The 16,680-nt window shown below is 42.7% G+C and overlaps 2 protein-coding genes across 2 annotated transcripts; both read right to left on the reverse strand.

The window, feature by feature from the left end:
• Nucleotides 1-1,340: 1,340 nt before the first annotated feature.
• or55e1 (odorant receptor, family 55, subfamily E, member 1) lies at nt 1,341-2,324 on the reverse strand (the record flags this gene model as incomplete). Its single annotated transcript, XM_079609736.1, has 1 exon — nt 1,341-2,324. The coding sequence occupies one exon, from the start codon at nt 2,322-2,324 to the stop codon at nt 1,341-1,343; it is 984 nt and encodes a 327-aa protein (XP_079465862.1).
• Nucleotides 2,325-15,392: 13,068 nt separating this feature from the next.
• On the reverse strand, nt 15,393-16,334 carry or55d1 (odorant receptor, family 55, subfamily D, member 1; the record flags this gene model as incomplete). Its single annotated transcript, XM_079609737.1, has 1 exon — nt 15,393-16,334. The coding sequence occupies one exon, from the start codon at nt 16,332-16,334 to the stop codon at nt 15,393-15,395; it is 942 nt and encodes a 313-aa protein (XP_079465863.1).
• Between the last annotated feature and the right edge of the window lie 346 nt (nt 16,335-16,680).

Below are 16,680 nucleotides of genomic sequence, written 5' to 3' on the forward strand. Positions count from 1 at the left end.
CTTTAGACCAGCCATTTGGATAATAGGCCTACTTAATTTAATGCAGCAACAAATTATTTTACAGTGTACTAAGATAATTAAAAGCTCATTTACCAGTAATGAAGCTGTTGCTGCTACTGGTCCCTGCCGTGGGTCTAAGGAAGAGATGCCCCCCACAATAGGGTCAATTCACATTCAACCCAAGGGCCAGCCCTTCTGTCGGGGAGTAAGTAAGCAGGACCACCACCTGTTTTTTATTTAAAAAATGTATAGCCTTTTTCTTGGTTGCTGCACATGAACAACACATGCACATCATTTAACGGTGTATTTTTAAAAGAGACCAAGAACAGTATAAGTAGCTTAGTAAAGATTACCATTTTCACTTTTACTTGTTCCAATGTTCTAGTGGGTGGTGGCTCTGACATTACAATGAACAAAGTAATTATGAAATTAAATTAAAATACAAAAATGTATATAGGCTACTGTAACAAGTAATAAAAACATTTAACATGGTCCCCACTATTGAATTTAATTTGTTTGCTACTATTTGCCAGCCCCATCTCCTGGCTTTTACAGACTTTGATGTCTTCCCTGGCGTTTTCATTAAACATTAAAATTCCGCATAAACTTCGACTAGCCTACTAGCTTTTGCTCTGCTGCGGAGAAAAACTGTGCGTGCTCTTTGGCCACGGTGAGCAGCCAATAGCAGCGTTGCTGATCAATGTTTCTACTATCGATACATATCCCCTTTTAAACGCGCAATTATCTCAGATAACTCAATCCAGCTATACTAATCATAACCGGCTGGTGTGTTCGAAGAACCCAATTAGCCAGATCATGATTAGGCCGATTATATCATCTTGGATGTCTCGTTTGATCTCGGATGTTTTAAGCAACGTACGAAGAACGGACCCCTGATCCCTACATTTTAGACGCAAACCAAAAACTTGATTGTTAGCAGGTAAGATATATGTAATCTTAAAGCTACAAGCACACCGTTTCCATTTTTTTCCATTGTCATTGAAACTTAAATTTTATAGAAACAAATCAATTTATTACAGAGTATCCATTGAATCAATTTATTACAGTGTACTATATGAAACAGTGAATAAATCAGTGATTCCCCAAAATGTTTTCTCCATTAACAAGATGAAGATGAAACAATATGTTTTACCTGAAACTTATAGTTGAACAGACGTTAATTCTTCTGAGGATGCAGATAACAGATTAACATGGTTTATTGGTGATGATCGCTATTTCTCACAATGAAAGTCACTTTATATGACTACACACATTTCTAATTCAGTGGCTGAGATTACTAGATATAGACAAAGGGTCAAATTCAATGACTTTCCTGACACTTACATCTTTATCGTTGAAACCTTTACAATGGAGACTTTATTTATATTTATTTTGAACATTTTCAATAAAGCATTCCTTATTTCTTTTGTCCGCACACCATAAATGATTGGATTGACACTTGCAGGAAATACTATGTACGTAACACCCAGAAAGGTATTTACATCGATTGGGATTGGAATATGAAGATTTCGTGATAGAAAGGTAATACTCCCCACAAAGTAAAAACACATCATAACCATTAAGTGTGTACCACAGGTATGAAAGGCTTTCCAACGATCCTCTCCAGCTGCAGCCCCCAACACAACATGCAAGATTTTCACATAAGAGAAGAAAATAACAGATATGTCAATTCCCACAAAACAGATTATCACAACTAATCCCATTGCATTATTTTTGCTTATTGAATCACAGGCCAAGCTAACAAGAGCCATGTGGTCACAGTAGCAATGATGGATAACATTAGACCCACAAAAAGACAAAAGTGAAGCCAAAGCAACCAGTGCAAACATTATAGTGCCACTTCTGATCAATGTAAAAATAAGCAGTTTCAAAAACATGGCCGAGTTCATGATTTCAGTGTAATGTAATGGCTTGCAAATGGCCACAAAGCGATCTAAAGCCATAGCTAAAAGTATGGTGGATTCTACAGAAGAAAAGAAATGAGTAACAAACATTTGTGTCAAACATCCGGTTAAAGATATTTCATTCAAGTCAAAGAGGAAACCAAGGAGCATTGCTGGGATAATGGCAGTGGGTACAATGATGTCGACAACCGCCAAAGCAGACACTAGAATGTACATTGGACTGTGAAGACTTTCTGTGTTTTTGATCACGAAAAGCAACAAAGAATTGCCCAGCACGACCAAAATGTAACTTACAAAAAATGGCAGGAAAAGCAGACGTCTGTGTTTGTAGATCTCTGGAAATCCCATAAATAAGAACTTTGTATGTGAGATGTTTGCTTCCTGGAGTTCCTCAATCATGGCACTCTGAATGTCGTCGTTGCAACCTTTACAGGGTAAGTACAAAATATTTATCACTTGATGGAATTAAATAAACATCATGTTTGGGATGAGCCATATAGTTTGGCAACACATTGTGACCTCTATATTAAATGGCAGTTATCACATATTTAGCTACTCAATGAATTGAAAACTAGACACAATAACTCCAGCAAATGTATCACCAATGAAATATCCACCAATTGGCTGGTACATTCTCCTATCTCAGCCTTTCTTAAAGTTTTTTTTCATGAGCAACATTCTTGTTGGAATTTCATGACTTTGTTCCCAGGCTATTTCTCATCCATATTTCTCATAGGTAGTAACTACAACAAAGTACTTTTCGTAAATTTAAAGACCTGTCAACAAAAATGTTTTTTTTTGTGAAAATGTTGTCAAAATTGGAAATTGCAACATCACAACAATCACATCACTGGTAACCACACCAAAACAAAGGCAATTATAAGTCTTACAAGTTTATGCAAATAAAATACATTATATATTTTTCTGTATACTTTGGTCATATTTGCTCAGAAACATACCTGCCTGAGTGTCTTGGTTTCTCTGTCGTTTGGTCATTCGCTGTAGAATAGGGGCCCACTTTAAGACCTGAAGCCATTCGAATGGGAGCATATATACAGTGAGTTTGATCTACTGTATGCTCCCATAGGAATTAGACAGCAAACTATACAGCCACTGACCATACATTATAATGACCTCATTCCATCCACTCAAACACGCAGATGAAATTATTGTTCCAGGAAGAATGAACCAATTACTAGATCGTTTTTGTCTCGGTTAATTAGCTCTGCTGAGGGGGTTCATGTTTGTGGTTTTAGTTGCTATAGCATAGATAGTGTAAGTGCAACAGAATAATTAGCTAAAATGTGTAACATAAAATTGATTAGTTATTTTATTTTTCTCTAAATGTCCAGTAAGGCAGTGTAAACTCTTGCAACATCATTGACAAGTCAAGCCAAGTCACGTCAACTTTATTTATACAGCTCTTTTTACAATACAAATTGTTTCAAAGCAGCCTTTCAGTGATGACAGGAAAATAATGCAGTCCAGCTTAAGTAAGTTCAGTGTTGACTCATTTTGGTTGTAAAATTCATTTGTTATTAATTTAGTTAATTTATCTATAAAGAAGGTATCGAGAAAACAGTGATCTCCTTGTCTAGGTCAGTTCAGTTCTCACACAATGGTGTCAATGCAGTTGAATCAAAAATACTGTTGAATATTTAGTGTCCCCAACTAAACAAGCCAGATGTGACAGTGGCAAGGAACCCAAACTCAGACAGAATGGAGAAAAAAAAACCTTGGGGGAAACCAGACTCAGTCGGGGGCCAGTTCTCCTCTGGCCAACAAACATTATAGGTCAGAAGTCAGATTGGGACCGGAAAATGTTTCATATTTAATCCTGTTTTAATCACTCTGATATGGGACGGGTTTTGTTGAGGATCTGTGCCACTGGCTGTCGTTTCGATGAGGCCTTCACAGGGAAAAGTCTAGTTGACACAATCTTTGCTGACATTCAGGCGCAGGTCCTCCATCTTATCTGGATACGGCCCGGATCTGGCTGACTACCCCTTACAAAAACAAAAATATATGGGAATATACTGAAAAATATAATATATTACATAATACATTTCCATATATGGGAAACTAGTCCTTATATTTTTCCAATATACTGTAATATATGCTTTTCTGTAGCTCAAACAGTAGCGCATTGGCGCTTGCAATGTTGAGTTCATGGGTTCAATTCCCAGGGAAAGCAAGAACTGATAAGAATGTAAAAATGTACCTTGAAATGCAATGTAAGATACTTTGGATAAAAGCATCTTCCAAATGCATAAATGTAAAATATGCATTGACATGTATGGCTATATATTATATTCAATATTTATGAATAGGAACTATTACACTGAAATTATGAACTCTGTATTTTTTTTGAACGGCAGCTGTGATTGCTAGACATTCACTGTAAAAAATAGTGTTTCAGGCATTCCACGATTACATATCAGTGTGACGGTGCCTGTGTATTTTACAACGTTTAACTAAATTTCATTAAGTTACATAATGTTAATACTTATGCGATTCAACAACTTTGAATGTTAATAAAACTAACAAAATCTGCTTTACCTTAAAAGTGCATTATGCAAGATTGACAGCTAGCGGTTTGAAATGGATGCTCGACGATCACACGGGTTTACAGATTAAAGAAAAGCAACAGGAGTGAGCGCAATTGACAATGGAAGGCGAGGAGATATATACACATTGTAAGTAGCGGAAAGAAAGTGGAGAGTTTGCCACCTTCAAGCTTGTGAAATAGCTTTGAATTGTTAAAGTCAAACAAGTCATGACACTTCCCTGGCTAGCCACCATCAAAGTCCATGAACCTGTACTTATAGTCTACAAGGCCCTGATGCTGCACACTGTACCATCCCTTTCTATTATAATAATCAGTCCAGTACAGTGAATGAGCAAAAATGGGGATGTGAGTACTGTCACGGTTCATGGATTCATTGACTCGCCCTCGCTATGTGTGTGTGTGTGGGAATAGTGGGCGCGGCTCATCAGCGGCTCGCTGTTCTCCGCTAATGAGCTGATCAGCGTCAGCTGTTTTGAATGAGAGATGTTCTATATATTGTTTGTCACCTCGTCCTGTCTTTGTCAGATGGTTGTGGAGGTTCTCGCGCCCGGCTCACTGTCTTCTCTCCCTCGCTCCAGTTTCCTGATTCGGAGGTTCGTCTGCCTGTTCTAGATTCGTCTGCCTGTTCCAAGATTATCTGCCTGTTCTGAGGATCGTCTGGGGTTTCCCTTGCGCTGTCTGCCCACGGGGTCCTGCGTTGCCGAGCCTGTAAACTGCTGCCTGCCTCACTTCTGTATATGCTCTAACTCTACTCCTTGTGTTATTAAACACCAGTATTCACTTGCTATTGAATCCTTGACTTTTCCTTCGAGCCATGACAGAACCATCTGACCAGATCATGGATTCAGCGAGTGCAATCAGCTTTGAGCAGATGTATGCCGGTAACCACGCCCGCATGGACCGTCAGGATGAACAGATCGGTGCCTCGGGTCGGGCGATACAGGCTCTGGTAGCGCAGGTGTCCGAGCTCACCTCTCAACTACAACATCTGAGAGGTCCCACTGCGCCAGCACCGCCCCCGCCTGTTCCCCCGGAAAATCCCAACATCAACCGATCGGAGCCGCGCATCCCCACCCCCGAGAGGTATTCAGGAGAACCTAATATGTGTCGAACTTTTTTAACCAAATGCTCGATTTACTTCTCTCTTCAGCCTGTGACGTTTTCCTCGGAGGAGAGTAAAGTGGCGCTGGTAATGACGCTGTTGTCGGGACGCGCGGCTCTGTGGGGAACAGCGGTGTGGAAGAATCAACACGCCTGCTGCTCCTCGTTCCAAGCACTCGAGCAGGAGATGGGTCGTGTGTTCGATCGCGCGGTCGCAGGACGCGAGGCGGCCCGCCAACTTGCCGATCTCCGACAGAACAACAACTCTGTTTCTGACTATTCCATCCAGTTCCGGACGTTGGCCGCCGAGTGCAAATGGAACGAGGAGGCGCAGTGGGACATGTTCCTGCATGGGTTGGCTGACCGTGTTCAAAAGGAGATTTATACGTTGGATTTACCCAAGACACTTGATGAACTGGTTGAACTGGCACTTCGAATCGATGCACGATTACAACAGAGAGAGAATCGACAGTTCCAGACTCCAGTGGGGGTTTTCGCTGAGTTTCCCAGTCTCAGAGGAGTGAACACGGTCAGCCCCTCGAACGATCCTGAACCCATGCAGGTAGGTCGAGCTCGGCTCTCCCGGGAGGAGAGAGAACACCGCCGTTCGAGAGGTCTGTGTCTCTACTGTGGAGAGCCCGGCCACTTTGTCTCCACCTGTCCTTTAAAAGGCCAAGCCCGGCGGTAGGAGGGAGGCTACTGTCGGGCGGGATATCCATGGCCAGACCCTCGAACGCCACCCTCCTTCCGGTGAGACTCCAGTGGGCAGGCCGCGCCTTCAACGGCCAGGCGCTGGTGGACTCGGGAGCAGAGGGGAATCTGATGGACGTTTCAGTGGCTCAGAAGCTTCACCTCCCTGTCACACCTCTGGAGCACAGTATCACCATCCACGCACTAAATGGACAGAGACTTCCGGGCATCACTCACACCACGGGACCCATCACACTTACCACTTCGGGTAACCACACTGAGAGGATCTCACTTTACCTCACTCAGTCACCTCACGCTCCCATTGTCCTGGGTCATCCGTGGTTGGTGAAACACGGACCCAGGATAGAGTGGGGACAGAATTCTGTGTCCAGCTGGAGTAATCAATGTTATGCCTCATGTCTTTCGTCTGCTGTTCCGTCCGTTTCTTGTTCTGTGTTGCAGGAGGAGCCAGTGAATCTGTCTAACGTGCCACCAGAGTATCTCGACCTGAAGGAAGTGTTCAGTAAGTCCCGGGCTGCTTCTCTTCCTCCGCATCGTCCCTATGACTGTGCTATAGATCTACTGCCAGGTACGTCTCCGCCTAAGGGCAAGTTATATTCGCTTTCTGTTCCAGAAAGGGAGGCTATGGAGAAATATATTTCTGATTCTCTAGCAACTGGGTTCATCCGCCCTTCCTCTTCTCCAGCGGGGGCGGGATTCTTTTTTGTGGGGAAGAAGGATGGCTCTCTGCGACCTTGTATTGATTACCGGGGGTTGAACAGCATCACGGTAAAGAATACTTATCCTTTGCCGTTGATGTCTTCAGCCTTCGAGAGGTTGCAGGGAGCATCAATCTTCACAAAGTTGGATTTACGTAATGCATATCATTTGGTTCGCATCAGGAAGGGGGATGAATGGAAGACCGCGTTCAACACCCCCAGGGGGCACTTTGAATATTTGGTTATGCCGTTCGGGCTGTCCAACTCCCCAGCGGTCTTCCAGGCACTCGTCAATGACGTGTTGAGAGACATGGTAGATCAGTTCATATATGTTTACCTGGATGACATATTGATTTTTTCTTCGTCTCTCCAGGAGCACGTTCAACACGTCAGACGAGTGCTTCAGAGGTTGCTAGAGAATGGGCTTTTTGTCAAGGCGGAGAAATGCGCTTTTCATGCACAGTCGGTTCTTTTCTTAGGGTACATAATTTCGTCTGAGGGAGTACGAATGGATCCTGATAAGGTTAAGGCTGTGGTGGAGTGGCCAAGCCCAGATTCCCGTAAGGCCCTACAGAGGTTTCTGGGGTTTGCCAATTTCTACCGGCGTTTTATTCGCAACTTCAGCCAACTAGCCGCTCCTCTGACTGCCTTGACCTCCCCCAGAACGACGTTCAGGTGGTCAGACACAGCCGAGGCTGTGTTTGTCAAACTGAAAGGCTGCTTCGTTTCAGCTCCCATCCTTATAGCCCCTGATCCATCACGTCAGTTCGTGGTGGAGGTCGATGCGTCAGAGGTGGGGGTAGGAGCAGTGCTATCCCAGCGTTCTCCAACAGACGACAAGATGCATCCCTGCGCGTTTTTGTCCCGTCGTTTATCGCCTGCCGAACGTAACTACGACATTGGTAACAGGGAGTTGTTGGCAGTTAAGTTAGCGTTGGAAGAATGGCGTCATTGGTTAGAAGGGTCAGGGGTACCTTTTATCGTCTGGACCGATCACAAGAACCTGGAATATATCAGAACCGCCAAAAGATTGAACTCCAGGCAGGCTCGGTGGGCACTTTTTTTCGGACGTTTTGATTTTTCTCTCTCGTACCGCCCGGGTTCCAAAAACATCAAACCCGACTCTTTATCACGGATTTTTGACCATTCCGATCGCCCGTCTACTCCCGAGTGCATTTTACCCGAGACCCTATTTGTCTCCACACTCACATGGGAGGTCGAGTCGAAGGTCAAATCGGCCTTAGAAGGGGTAACGCCTCCGCCCGGTTGCCCACCGAATCGTTTGTTTGTGCCGGAGGGATTACGGTCCGACGTTATTCAGTGGGGTCATTGTTCCAACGTAGCTTGCCATCCAGGAGTTTTTCGCACTAGTTTTTTAGTCAAGCAACGGTTCTGGTGGCCACTGATGGCTCGTGACATTCACAGTTTTGTTTTGGCTTGCTCGGTTTGTGCCACTGGTAAGACTTCCAATCGACCCCCAGATGGGTTACTTCAACCGCTGCCTGTCCCTTCGAGACCCTGGTCCCACATAGCGCTAGATTTTATCACCGCCCTCCCGCCCTCTCAGGGCAATACGGTCGTTTTGACTGTGGTGGACCGGTTCTCGAAGGCGGCTCATTTTATTCCCTTGCCCAAATTACCCTCAGCCAAGGAGACAGCGTTGACCGTTGTTGATCACGTCTTTCGCTTACATGGCCTCCCGATAGACGTGGTTTCTGACAGAGGACCCCAGTTTGTGTCCAAATTTTGGCGAGAGTTTTGTAAGTTACTGGGAGCGACTGTCAGTCTGTCCTCAGGGTTTCACCCCCAGAGCAATGGTCAAACCGAGAGAGCCAACCAAGATTTGGAGAGGGTGTTACGATGTTTGGTCTCCAAGAATCCTTCCTCTTGGAGTCAGCAACTTTCAATGGTGGAGTACGCACACAATACGTTGCCAGTGTCGTCCACGGGCCTATCTCCGTTTGAATGTAGTGTAGGTTACCAGCCACCAATTTTTCCCAGTCTGGAATCCGAAGTCGCGGTCCCCTCCGCTCACGCCTTTGTCCAGAGGTGTCACCGCACGTGGACTAGAGCCCGTGAGACTCTACTCCAGGTGGGGGCGCGCACCAAGGCTAAAGCCGATCGCCACCGGTCTAAGCCTCCCGTATACGTCGTTGGTCAAAGGGTGTGGCTTTCAACCAGGAACATTCCTCTCCGCTCCGTTTCCAATAAACTTGCTCCCAAATTCATTGGCCCGTTTTCTGTCACCAAGATCATTAGTCCGGTGGCAGTCCGCCTCAACCTGCCTCCAGTGTACAGGAGAATTCATCCCGTCTTTCATGTGTCTAAAGTAAAGCCAGTTTTTCGTTCTTACATTAATCCGCCTGCCCCGGTTCCCCCCCCGCCGCGACTCGTAGATGGGGAGCCTACTTATTCGGTTCATCGTATACTGGACTCAAGACGGAGGGGACGCGGTTTCCAGTACTTGGTGGACTGGGAAGGTTACGGTCCGGAGGAGAGAAGTTGGGTTCCTGCTAGGGACATCCTGGACCACTCCCTTATCGATGATTACAATCGACAGGTAAGGTTGTCTGGGAACGCCAGGCGGCGTCCCTAGGAGGGGGGGGGGGGTACTGTCACGGTTCATGGATTCATTGACTCGCCCTCGCTATGTGTGTGTGTGTGGGAATAGTGGGCGCGGCTCATCAGCGGCTCGCTGTTCTCCGCTAATGAGCTGATCAGCGTCAGCTGTTTTGAATGAGAGATGTTCTATATATTGTTTGTCACCTCGTCCTGTCTTTGTCAGATGGTTGTGGAGGTTCTCGCGCCCGGCTCACTGTCTTCTTTCCCTCGCTCCAGTTTCCTGATTCGGAGGTTCGTCTGCCTGTTCTAGATTCGTCTGCCTGTTCCAAGATTATCTGCCTGTTCTGAGGATCGTCTGGGGTTTCCCTTGCGCTGTCTGCCCACGGGGTCCTGCGTTGCCGAGCCTGTAAACTGCTGCCTGCCTCACTTCTGTATATGCTCTAACTCTACTCCTTGTGTTATTAAACACCAGTATTCACTTGCTATTGAATCCTTGACTTTTCCTTCGAGCCATGACAAGTACCATCCAGAGCCACAGCACACATAGGACATGTAACCATGGTTCCCTGAGAGGGGAACAAGACGCTGCGTCTCGAATCAAAATCGGTGCGGGAGACAATTGTGCCCGCATCGTGACTTGTACGTTTTGCCCCCAAATACGAACCTCAGGAACTTCCTGTGTTCTGGCAGGACGGAGATATGAAAATAACAACCTTTAGATCGATCATGACAAACCAGTCCTCTGATTTGAATTGATACACGATCAGCGGAATTGTCAGCATTGACGTAACCCTTTTCGGAACTATAAACCCGGTGTTTCTCTCTGGGGGAGGAATAAGCTCTATGGCCTGAACGTCTTCTTCCCAAGTGGCCCACCTCAGTTTTGAAAATACCCTTGATCTTCGGTTGGCCTGTAGCCCTTGCAGACAGTGTGCATCACCCACTGAGATAAATTCGCTACCCAGGCATGCAGGCAATTTACTAGTGGAACAAGTCTCTTGAGGTTTTTCATTAAGTGTGCAGGGCAACCACCCATAATAGCATTACAATAATCTAGCCTTGATGTCATGAATGCATGAACTGTTACGCATTTTTCATTGAAAACATATGTCGTAATATACAGGTCCTTCTAAAACAATTAGCATATTGTGATAAAGTTCATTATTGTCCATAATGTAATGATAAAAATTAAACTTTCATATATTTTAGATTCATTGCACACCAACTGAAATATTTCAGGTATTTTATTGTTTTAATACTGATGATTTTAGCATACAACTCATGAAAACCCAAAATTCATTTCTCAAAAAAATTAGCATATTTCATCCGACCAATAAAAGAAAAGGGTTTTTCATACAAAAAAAGTCAACCTTCAAATAATTATGTTCAGTTATGCACTCAATACTTGGTCGGGAATCCTTTTGCAGAAATGACTGCTTCAATGCGGCGTGGCATGGAGGCAATCAGTCTGTGGCACTGCTGAGGTGTTATGAGGCCCAGGATGCTTCGATAGCGGCCTTAAGCTCATCCAGAGTGTTGGGTCTTGCGTCTCTCAACTTTCTCTTCATAATATCCCACAGATTCTCTATGGGGTTTAGGTCAGGAGAGTTGGCAGGCCAATTGAGCACAGTAATACCATGGTCAGTAAACCATTTACCAGTGGTTTTGGCACTGTGAGCAGGTGCCAGGTCGTGCTGAAAAATGAAATCTTCATCTCCATAAAGCTTTTCAGCAGATGGAAGCAGGAAGTGCTCCAAAATCTCCTGATAGCTGGCTGCATTGACCCTGCCCTTGATAAAACACAGTGGACCAATACCAGCAGCTGACATGGCACCCCAGACCATCACTGACTGTGGGTACTTGACACTGGACTTCAGGCATTTTGGCATTTCCTTCTCCCCAGTCTTCCTCCAGACTCTGGCAACTTGATTTCCGAATGACATGCATAATTAGCTTTCATCCGAAAAAAGTACTTTGGACCACTGAGCAACAGTCCAGTGCTGCTTCTCTATAGCCCAGGTCAGGCACTTCTGCCGCTGTTTCTGATTCAAAAGTGGCTTGACCTGGGGAATGCGGCACCTGTAGCCCATTTCCTGCACACGCCTGTGCACGGTGACTCTGGATGTTTCTACTCCAGACTCAGTCCACTGCTTCCGCAGGTCCCCCAAGGTCTGGAATCGGTCCTTCTCCACAATCTTCCTCAGGGTCCGGTCACCTCTTCTCGTTGTGCAGTGTTTTTTGCCACACTTTTTCCTTCCCACAGACTTCCCACTGAGGTGCCTTGATACAGCACTCTGGGAACAGCCTATTCATTCAGAAATTTCTTTCTGTCTTACCCTCTTGCTTGAGGGTGTCAATGATGGCCTTCTGGACAGCAGTCAGGTCGGCAGTCTTACCCATGATTGCCGTTTTGAGTAAACCAGGTTGGGAGTTTTTAAAAGCCTCAGGAATCTTTTGCAGGTGTTTAGAGTTAATTAGTTGATTCAGATGATTAGGTTAATAGCTAATTAGAGAACCTTTTCATGATATGCTAATTTTTTTGAGTTTTTTTGGGTTTTCATGAGCTGTATGCCAAAATCATCAGTATTAAAACAATAAAAGACCTGAAATATTTCAGTTGGTGTGCAATGAATCTAAAATATATGAAAGTTTAATTTTTATCATTACATTATGGACAATAATGAACTTTATCACAATATGCTAATTTTTTGAGAAGGACCTGTAGATATATTTTTAAGAGGGAAGGATGCGGTTTTACAGATGCTAGAAACGTGACTTTCAAATTAAAGATTGGTATCAAAGAGCACACCCAGGTTCCTAACTGACGACAAAGACTTGACAGAGCAGCCATCAAGTGTTAGACAGTATTCTAGGTTATTAACCCTCTAGGGTCGGCAACCACGCCGACATGATCAGCTCGCTTTTTTTCTTATCAGTGCAAAAAAGAAACAAAATACTCTGTTGATTTTGATCTTATATATAAGTGTTATACACCATTCGATTCTGTCTAATGTCTTCTGTCTATTTTTTTGTGTACTCACAATAAAAACAAAGTGTTGTGCTTTTTGCCAAATAAAGAAAAATAAACATGATACGAGTTCTGCCTTCACTCTGTCTGTGAATTTCATTCTGAAACGCGTCCGAAAATGAACTGTATCTCAGCGAATACTCAATCATTCCAGCATACAGGCACACAGGCACAGCTTGAATTCTCTTCTTTTAAATGAAGTAATTTATATAAAAAACAAATATTCTCAGTTTATGTAATCTGTATGAAAAGAGAGAGATGTCAGTCGTTCTCCTCTCAGCTCATTAAGTAAGGAAGTTGTTTGGCCAATAATTAGAATATCTGTTTTTTCAGAGTTAAGTAGTAGGAAATTACTTGTCATCCAAATGTTTATATCAGCTATGCATTCCGTTAATTTTGTGAATTGGTGCGTTTTGTCAGGGCGTGAAGAAATATAGAGCTGAGTATTATGACTTCAGGTCATAATTTCAGAGCTCTCACATTGTTATGAACAGATACTTTTTAACTGCTATTTTCTCACCACTGTCATTTCTACCAGAAAGACTTGGGAGATAAATTGATATAACAGCGTATATTTATTAACAGCCCAGCAAGCATGAATTTATAAAGTTCTTTGGCGTAGGCCCCGTCCTTAGAGAGCAAGCAAGGGTAGCGGAATCTGCATACCCTGCCTGAAGACGAAGGCAGGGGCGCAGCCGACCCCCCTGGAGGTTAAGGAAGGGACCATCTTGGTGGTGGTGGGGAGGGTGAAGGGGAAGGTACCATCTTGGTGGTGGTTGGGGAGGATGGAGGTACTTGGCAGCGTCAGCATCTGCAAACTCAGACGAATGTAAGTACCAATCTTTTAGTGTTAGCACGTGATTGGTTAGACGAGAGGTAATACGTGGCGCGCTGATTGAGTCTTCCTGGCAGAACTTACGCTAGAGCTGTCATTTTTGTTGTGTGTTTATTTTGTTATTGAGAGGAAAGTGTGCAGGAAATATTTACATATTCATCTAAACACAGCTCCCAGCAGTATAAGCGATGTTGGGATGTTCACTAACATTATACCGTTGCTTGGGTGTTTTAAACTTCTTTTTACCTTTAAGTGAAGAACTTTGCTTAAAAACTTTATCCTATACTGCCTTACAAGTCACAATTCTGATTGCTATAGACCTTATGTATCCCCGCCCATTTTCAGCACTGCGCTCATTGTCTTTTGTCTTCTGGTCTATATTTTCACAGCGATCTTACGCATTTATGAATGAACGGCTCGTTTTAAAATATTCCCGGTCTACTGACATTTGTTAAGACATCTGCTTTAAACATTATGATAACTTTCGTTAACTTTCCATTAAGTAAACCCACTTCAAAAGCGAATTACTCATGACAGCAATGCCATAGAAATATACAGAGCGACTGCAAAAACGGAAGTTCAAAGACAATATTCTAAAGATGGCGGCGCCCTTGTTTCTGTGGTGCATAAGGTCTATAACGTGTGCTAACTTGTGCTGTCATAAATTATCTTGTGGCTTCTGAATCCCATGGCATTAGTCTTTATTAGTCACATGGCATATGCTTAGCAGTAAGTGAAAACACAATGACAAGTCAGACCAAACGGAAAAGGTAAGTATATTTTGTGAATGAAACTGCTGATTGGACGAGACATCTGTCAGTCAGGACATGCAGACAGTACAGCAGGCTGTGGCAGTAAGACGAAGTTGTCTATTTAAGCGGTTAATTTAGTGTGACTAATTATATATATACATTTTTTTTTTATCTGCCCACCACTTACAAAAACAAAATTGCAAAACAATCTGAGATCTGAGAAGTGGGAGAGTGGCATAAACAGCAAGTTTAGCTTTAAATGTGAGTTCCAGTCATTCTTTTAAAGTGCCTAACGTATATGCAGAAGCGACAGAAAGCAATGGGAGCAGAGAGGGGAACAGGATTGGGAAAGGACAGTGAGCCATACGTGACCCAAATTTTCACTTCAACAGATAATTACTGCAGTGAACATCTATTTAAACCTATTTAAATTTACATAGCAAGATCAATTGTGGTTGAAAAGGAAGTGCAGTTTTCCTCTTCATTTCTTAAGAAGTGATGTTAAAGTGCATTTATAATCTCTCACAAAAGACTTGCATTTACTTGATATATAAAATGTGATGTTTATTATCATTCTAGAACTACAGCAAATGTTTCAAGTCAAGTCAGCTTCATTTATATCTTCCAGCTCAGTCCAGTACTCATACAACAGCAGCATTACAGTCAGATCAATGATATTGTTGAATTTTAAGTGTCCCAAACTAATCGAGCCAGAGGCGACAGTGGCAAGGAGCCCAAACCCCATCAGGTGACAGGAGAAACCCGGCCAGTTCTTCTCTGGCCAACAAACAAACATGATCTCATTATGATTCAGGCTGATCACAAGTCAGAATTCCGTTTGGGATTGGTAGAATTCAAATATTCAAATAGAGAATTAGAGAATTAGAGAATTAATCATTCTTCAAATGAAGAATGATTAATCACGCCTGCAGGGAGCCAAAGTCATAGGGTTTCCATAAATAGTTGGGGAAAACACGACTTCTACTTTTGTATGGATATTGGTAATGGCATAGGGTCAGTTTCTGGCAAAACACTGCTGAAAGCACAATGAAAATTTGTGATATATGCATCCACATAACATAAACAATATATATATATATATATATATATATATATATATATATATATATATATATATATATATATATACTAATAACAGACATTTTCCTTCATGTACAATGGACCATTTAAGTAAAATGAAAGAGAGAAAGTTAATGATTAAACCTTTTATTAGATAAATATTTAACAACCTGAACTCTGATTTCCTTTGTTCTAATTCCATAGATTACTGGGTTAAAGCAGTTCGGAATAAGATGATACGACAATGTGCTTAACACGCGGATATCTCTAGGTATGGTAGGCACCCTGTAGCCAACAAATGCAACAACAACACAGAAAAATCCCACCGCTATGACCATTAAATGTGTGCTACATGTCAAGATGGCTTTTTGGCGTGACTCACCAGAAGGAGAGCGAGATATAATGACAAAAATAACAATGTAAGAGCAGATTACAAATGCACCGTCACATGCTACTAAGATGAAAGCGATTGTTCCAGCCATGTGGTTCTTGCTCACATCACCACAGGCTGCGTTGACAACTGATGTATGCTCACAGACACAATGATAAATCTCATTTGATTTACAAAAATAGAGTGGCCCAATCAGGCCGACCATCGAAGCAGCACAAAGCAAGTTACGGAAAAAAAAGGACAAACAGAATATTATTGATGTTTTAACGTTTACATAGTCATGGTACTGCAAGGGGAAAATAATGGCTAAGAATCTGTCGACTGCCATCAAAACTAAAATTGTCGACTGGAAACTACCTGCCATATGCAGACAAAACGTTTGAACAAGACATTCATCTTTGTAAATCATATTTCTACCAAACAGAAAACTGATTAACATTCTTGGAACAAGAAATATTGGCTGTATAAACCCAAGAGCTGCAATAAACCCGATCAGAATGTACATGGGTGCATGTAACTTGCTCTCTTTTACAATCACCAGCATTATAATTGAGTTTGCGAACAACGTGAAAGCAAAGATTACAAGAAAAGGAATGAAAAGGTATCGCCGATACTCTTGCAGATCCGTGAATCCAATCAAGTAGAGTTCCTGATGAGAGAAGTTGAATGCTCTGTCATCCATTCCTTGGAGCAAAGTTCGCTTTGAATACATAACAACAGTTAATAGTTACAGTTTAGTTGAACAGTTTACTGTTAATGCACATAAAACATATTTACAATTAATAATATAAGCAAAAATATACATACATTTAAGCATAAATAGTGTCCGTTAACCTACAAATGTGGTTTGCACCGGCATCAAAGGAAGTTTAGAGATTTAATAAAGTATTAAAACATGCTAAACATTAGATCAACAAATCTATTTCTCTTTTAGTTTTTCATGTCTGTAAAATGAAGCCTAAAATCTATAACGGCATGCCATGTGCAAAGGCTTTTTAAATCTTATTCTTATAGCTCCCCCTCTTCTG

This window comes from Phoxinus phoxinus (genome assembly GCF_949152265.1).
Source record: "Phoxinus phoxinus genome assembly, chromosome: 4".
Lineage (NCBI taxonomy): Eukaryota > Metazoa > Chordata > Actinopteri > Cypriniformes > Leuciscidae > Phoxinus > Phoxinus phoxinus.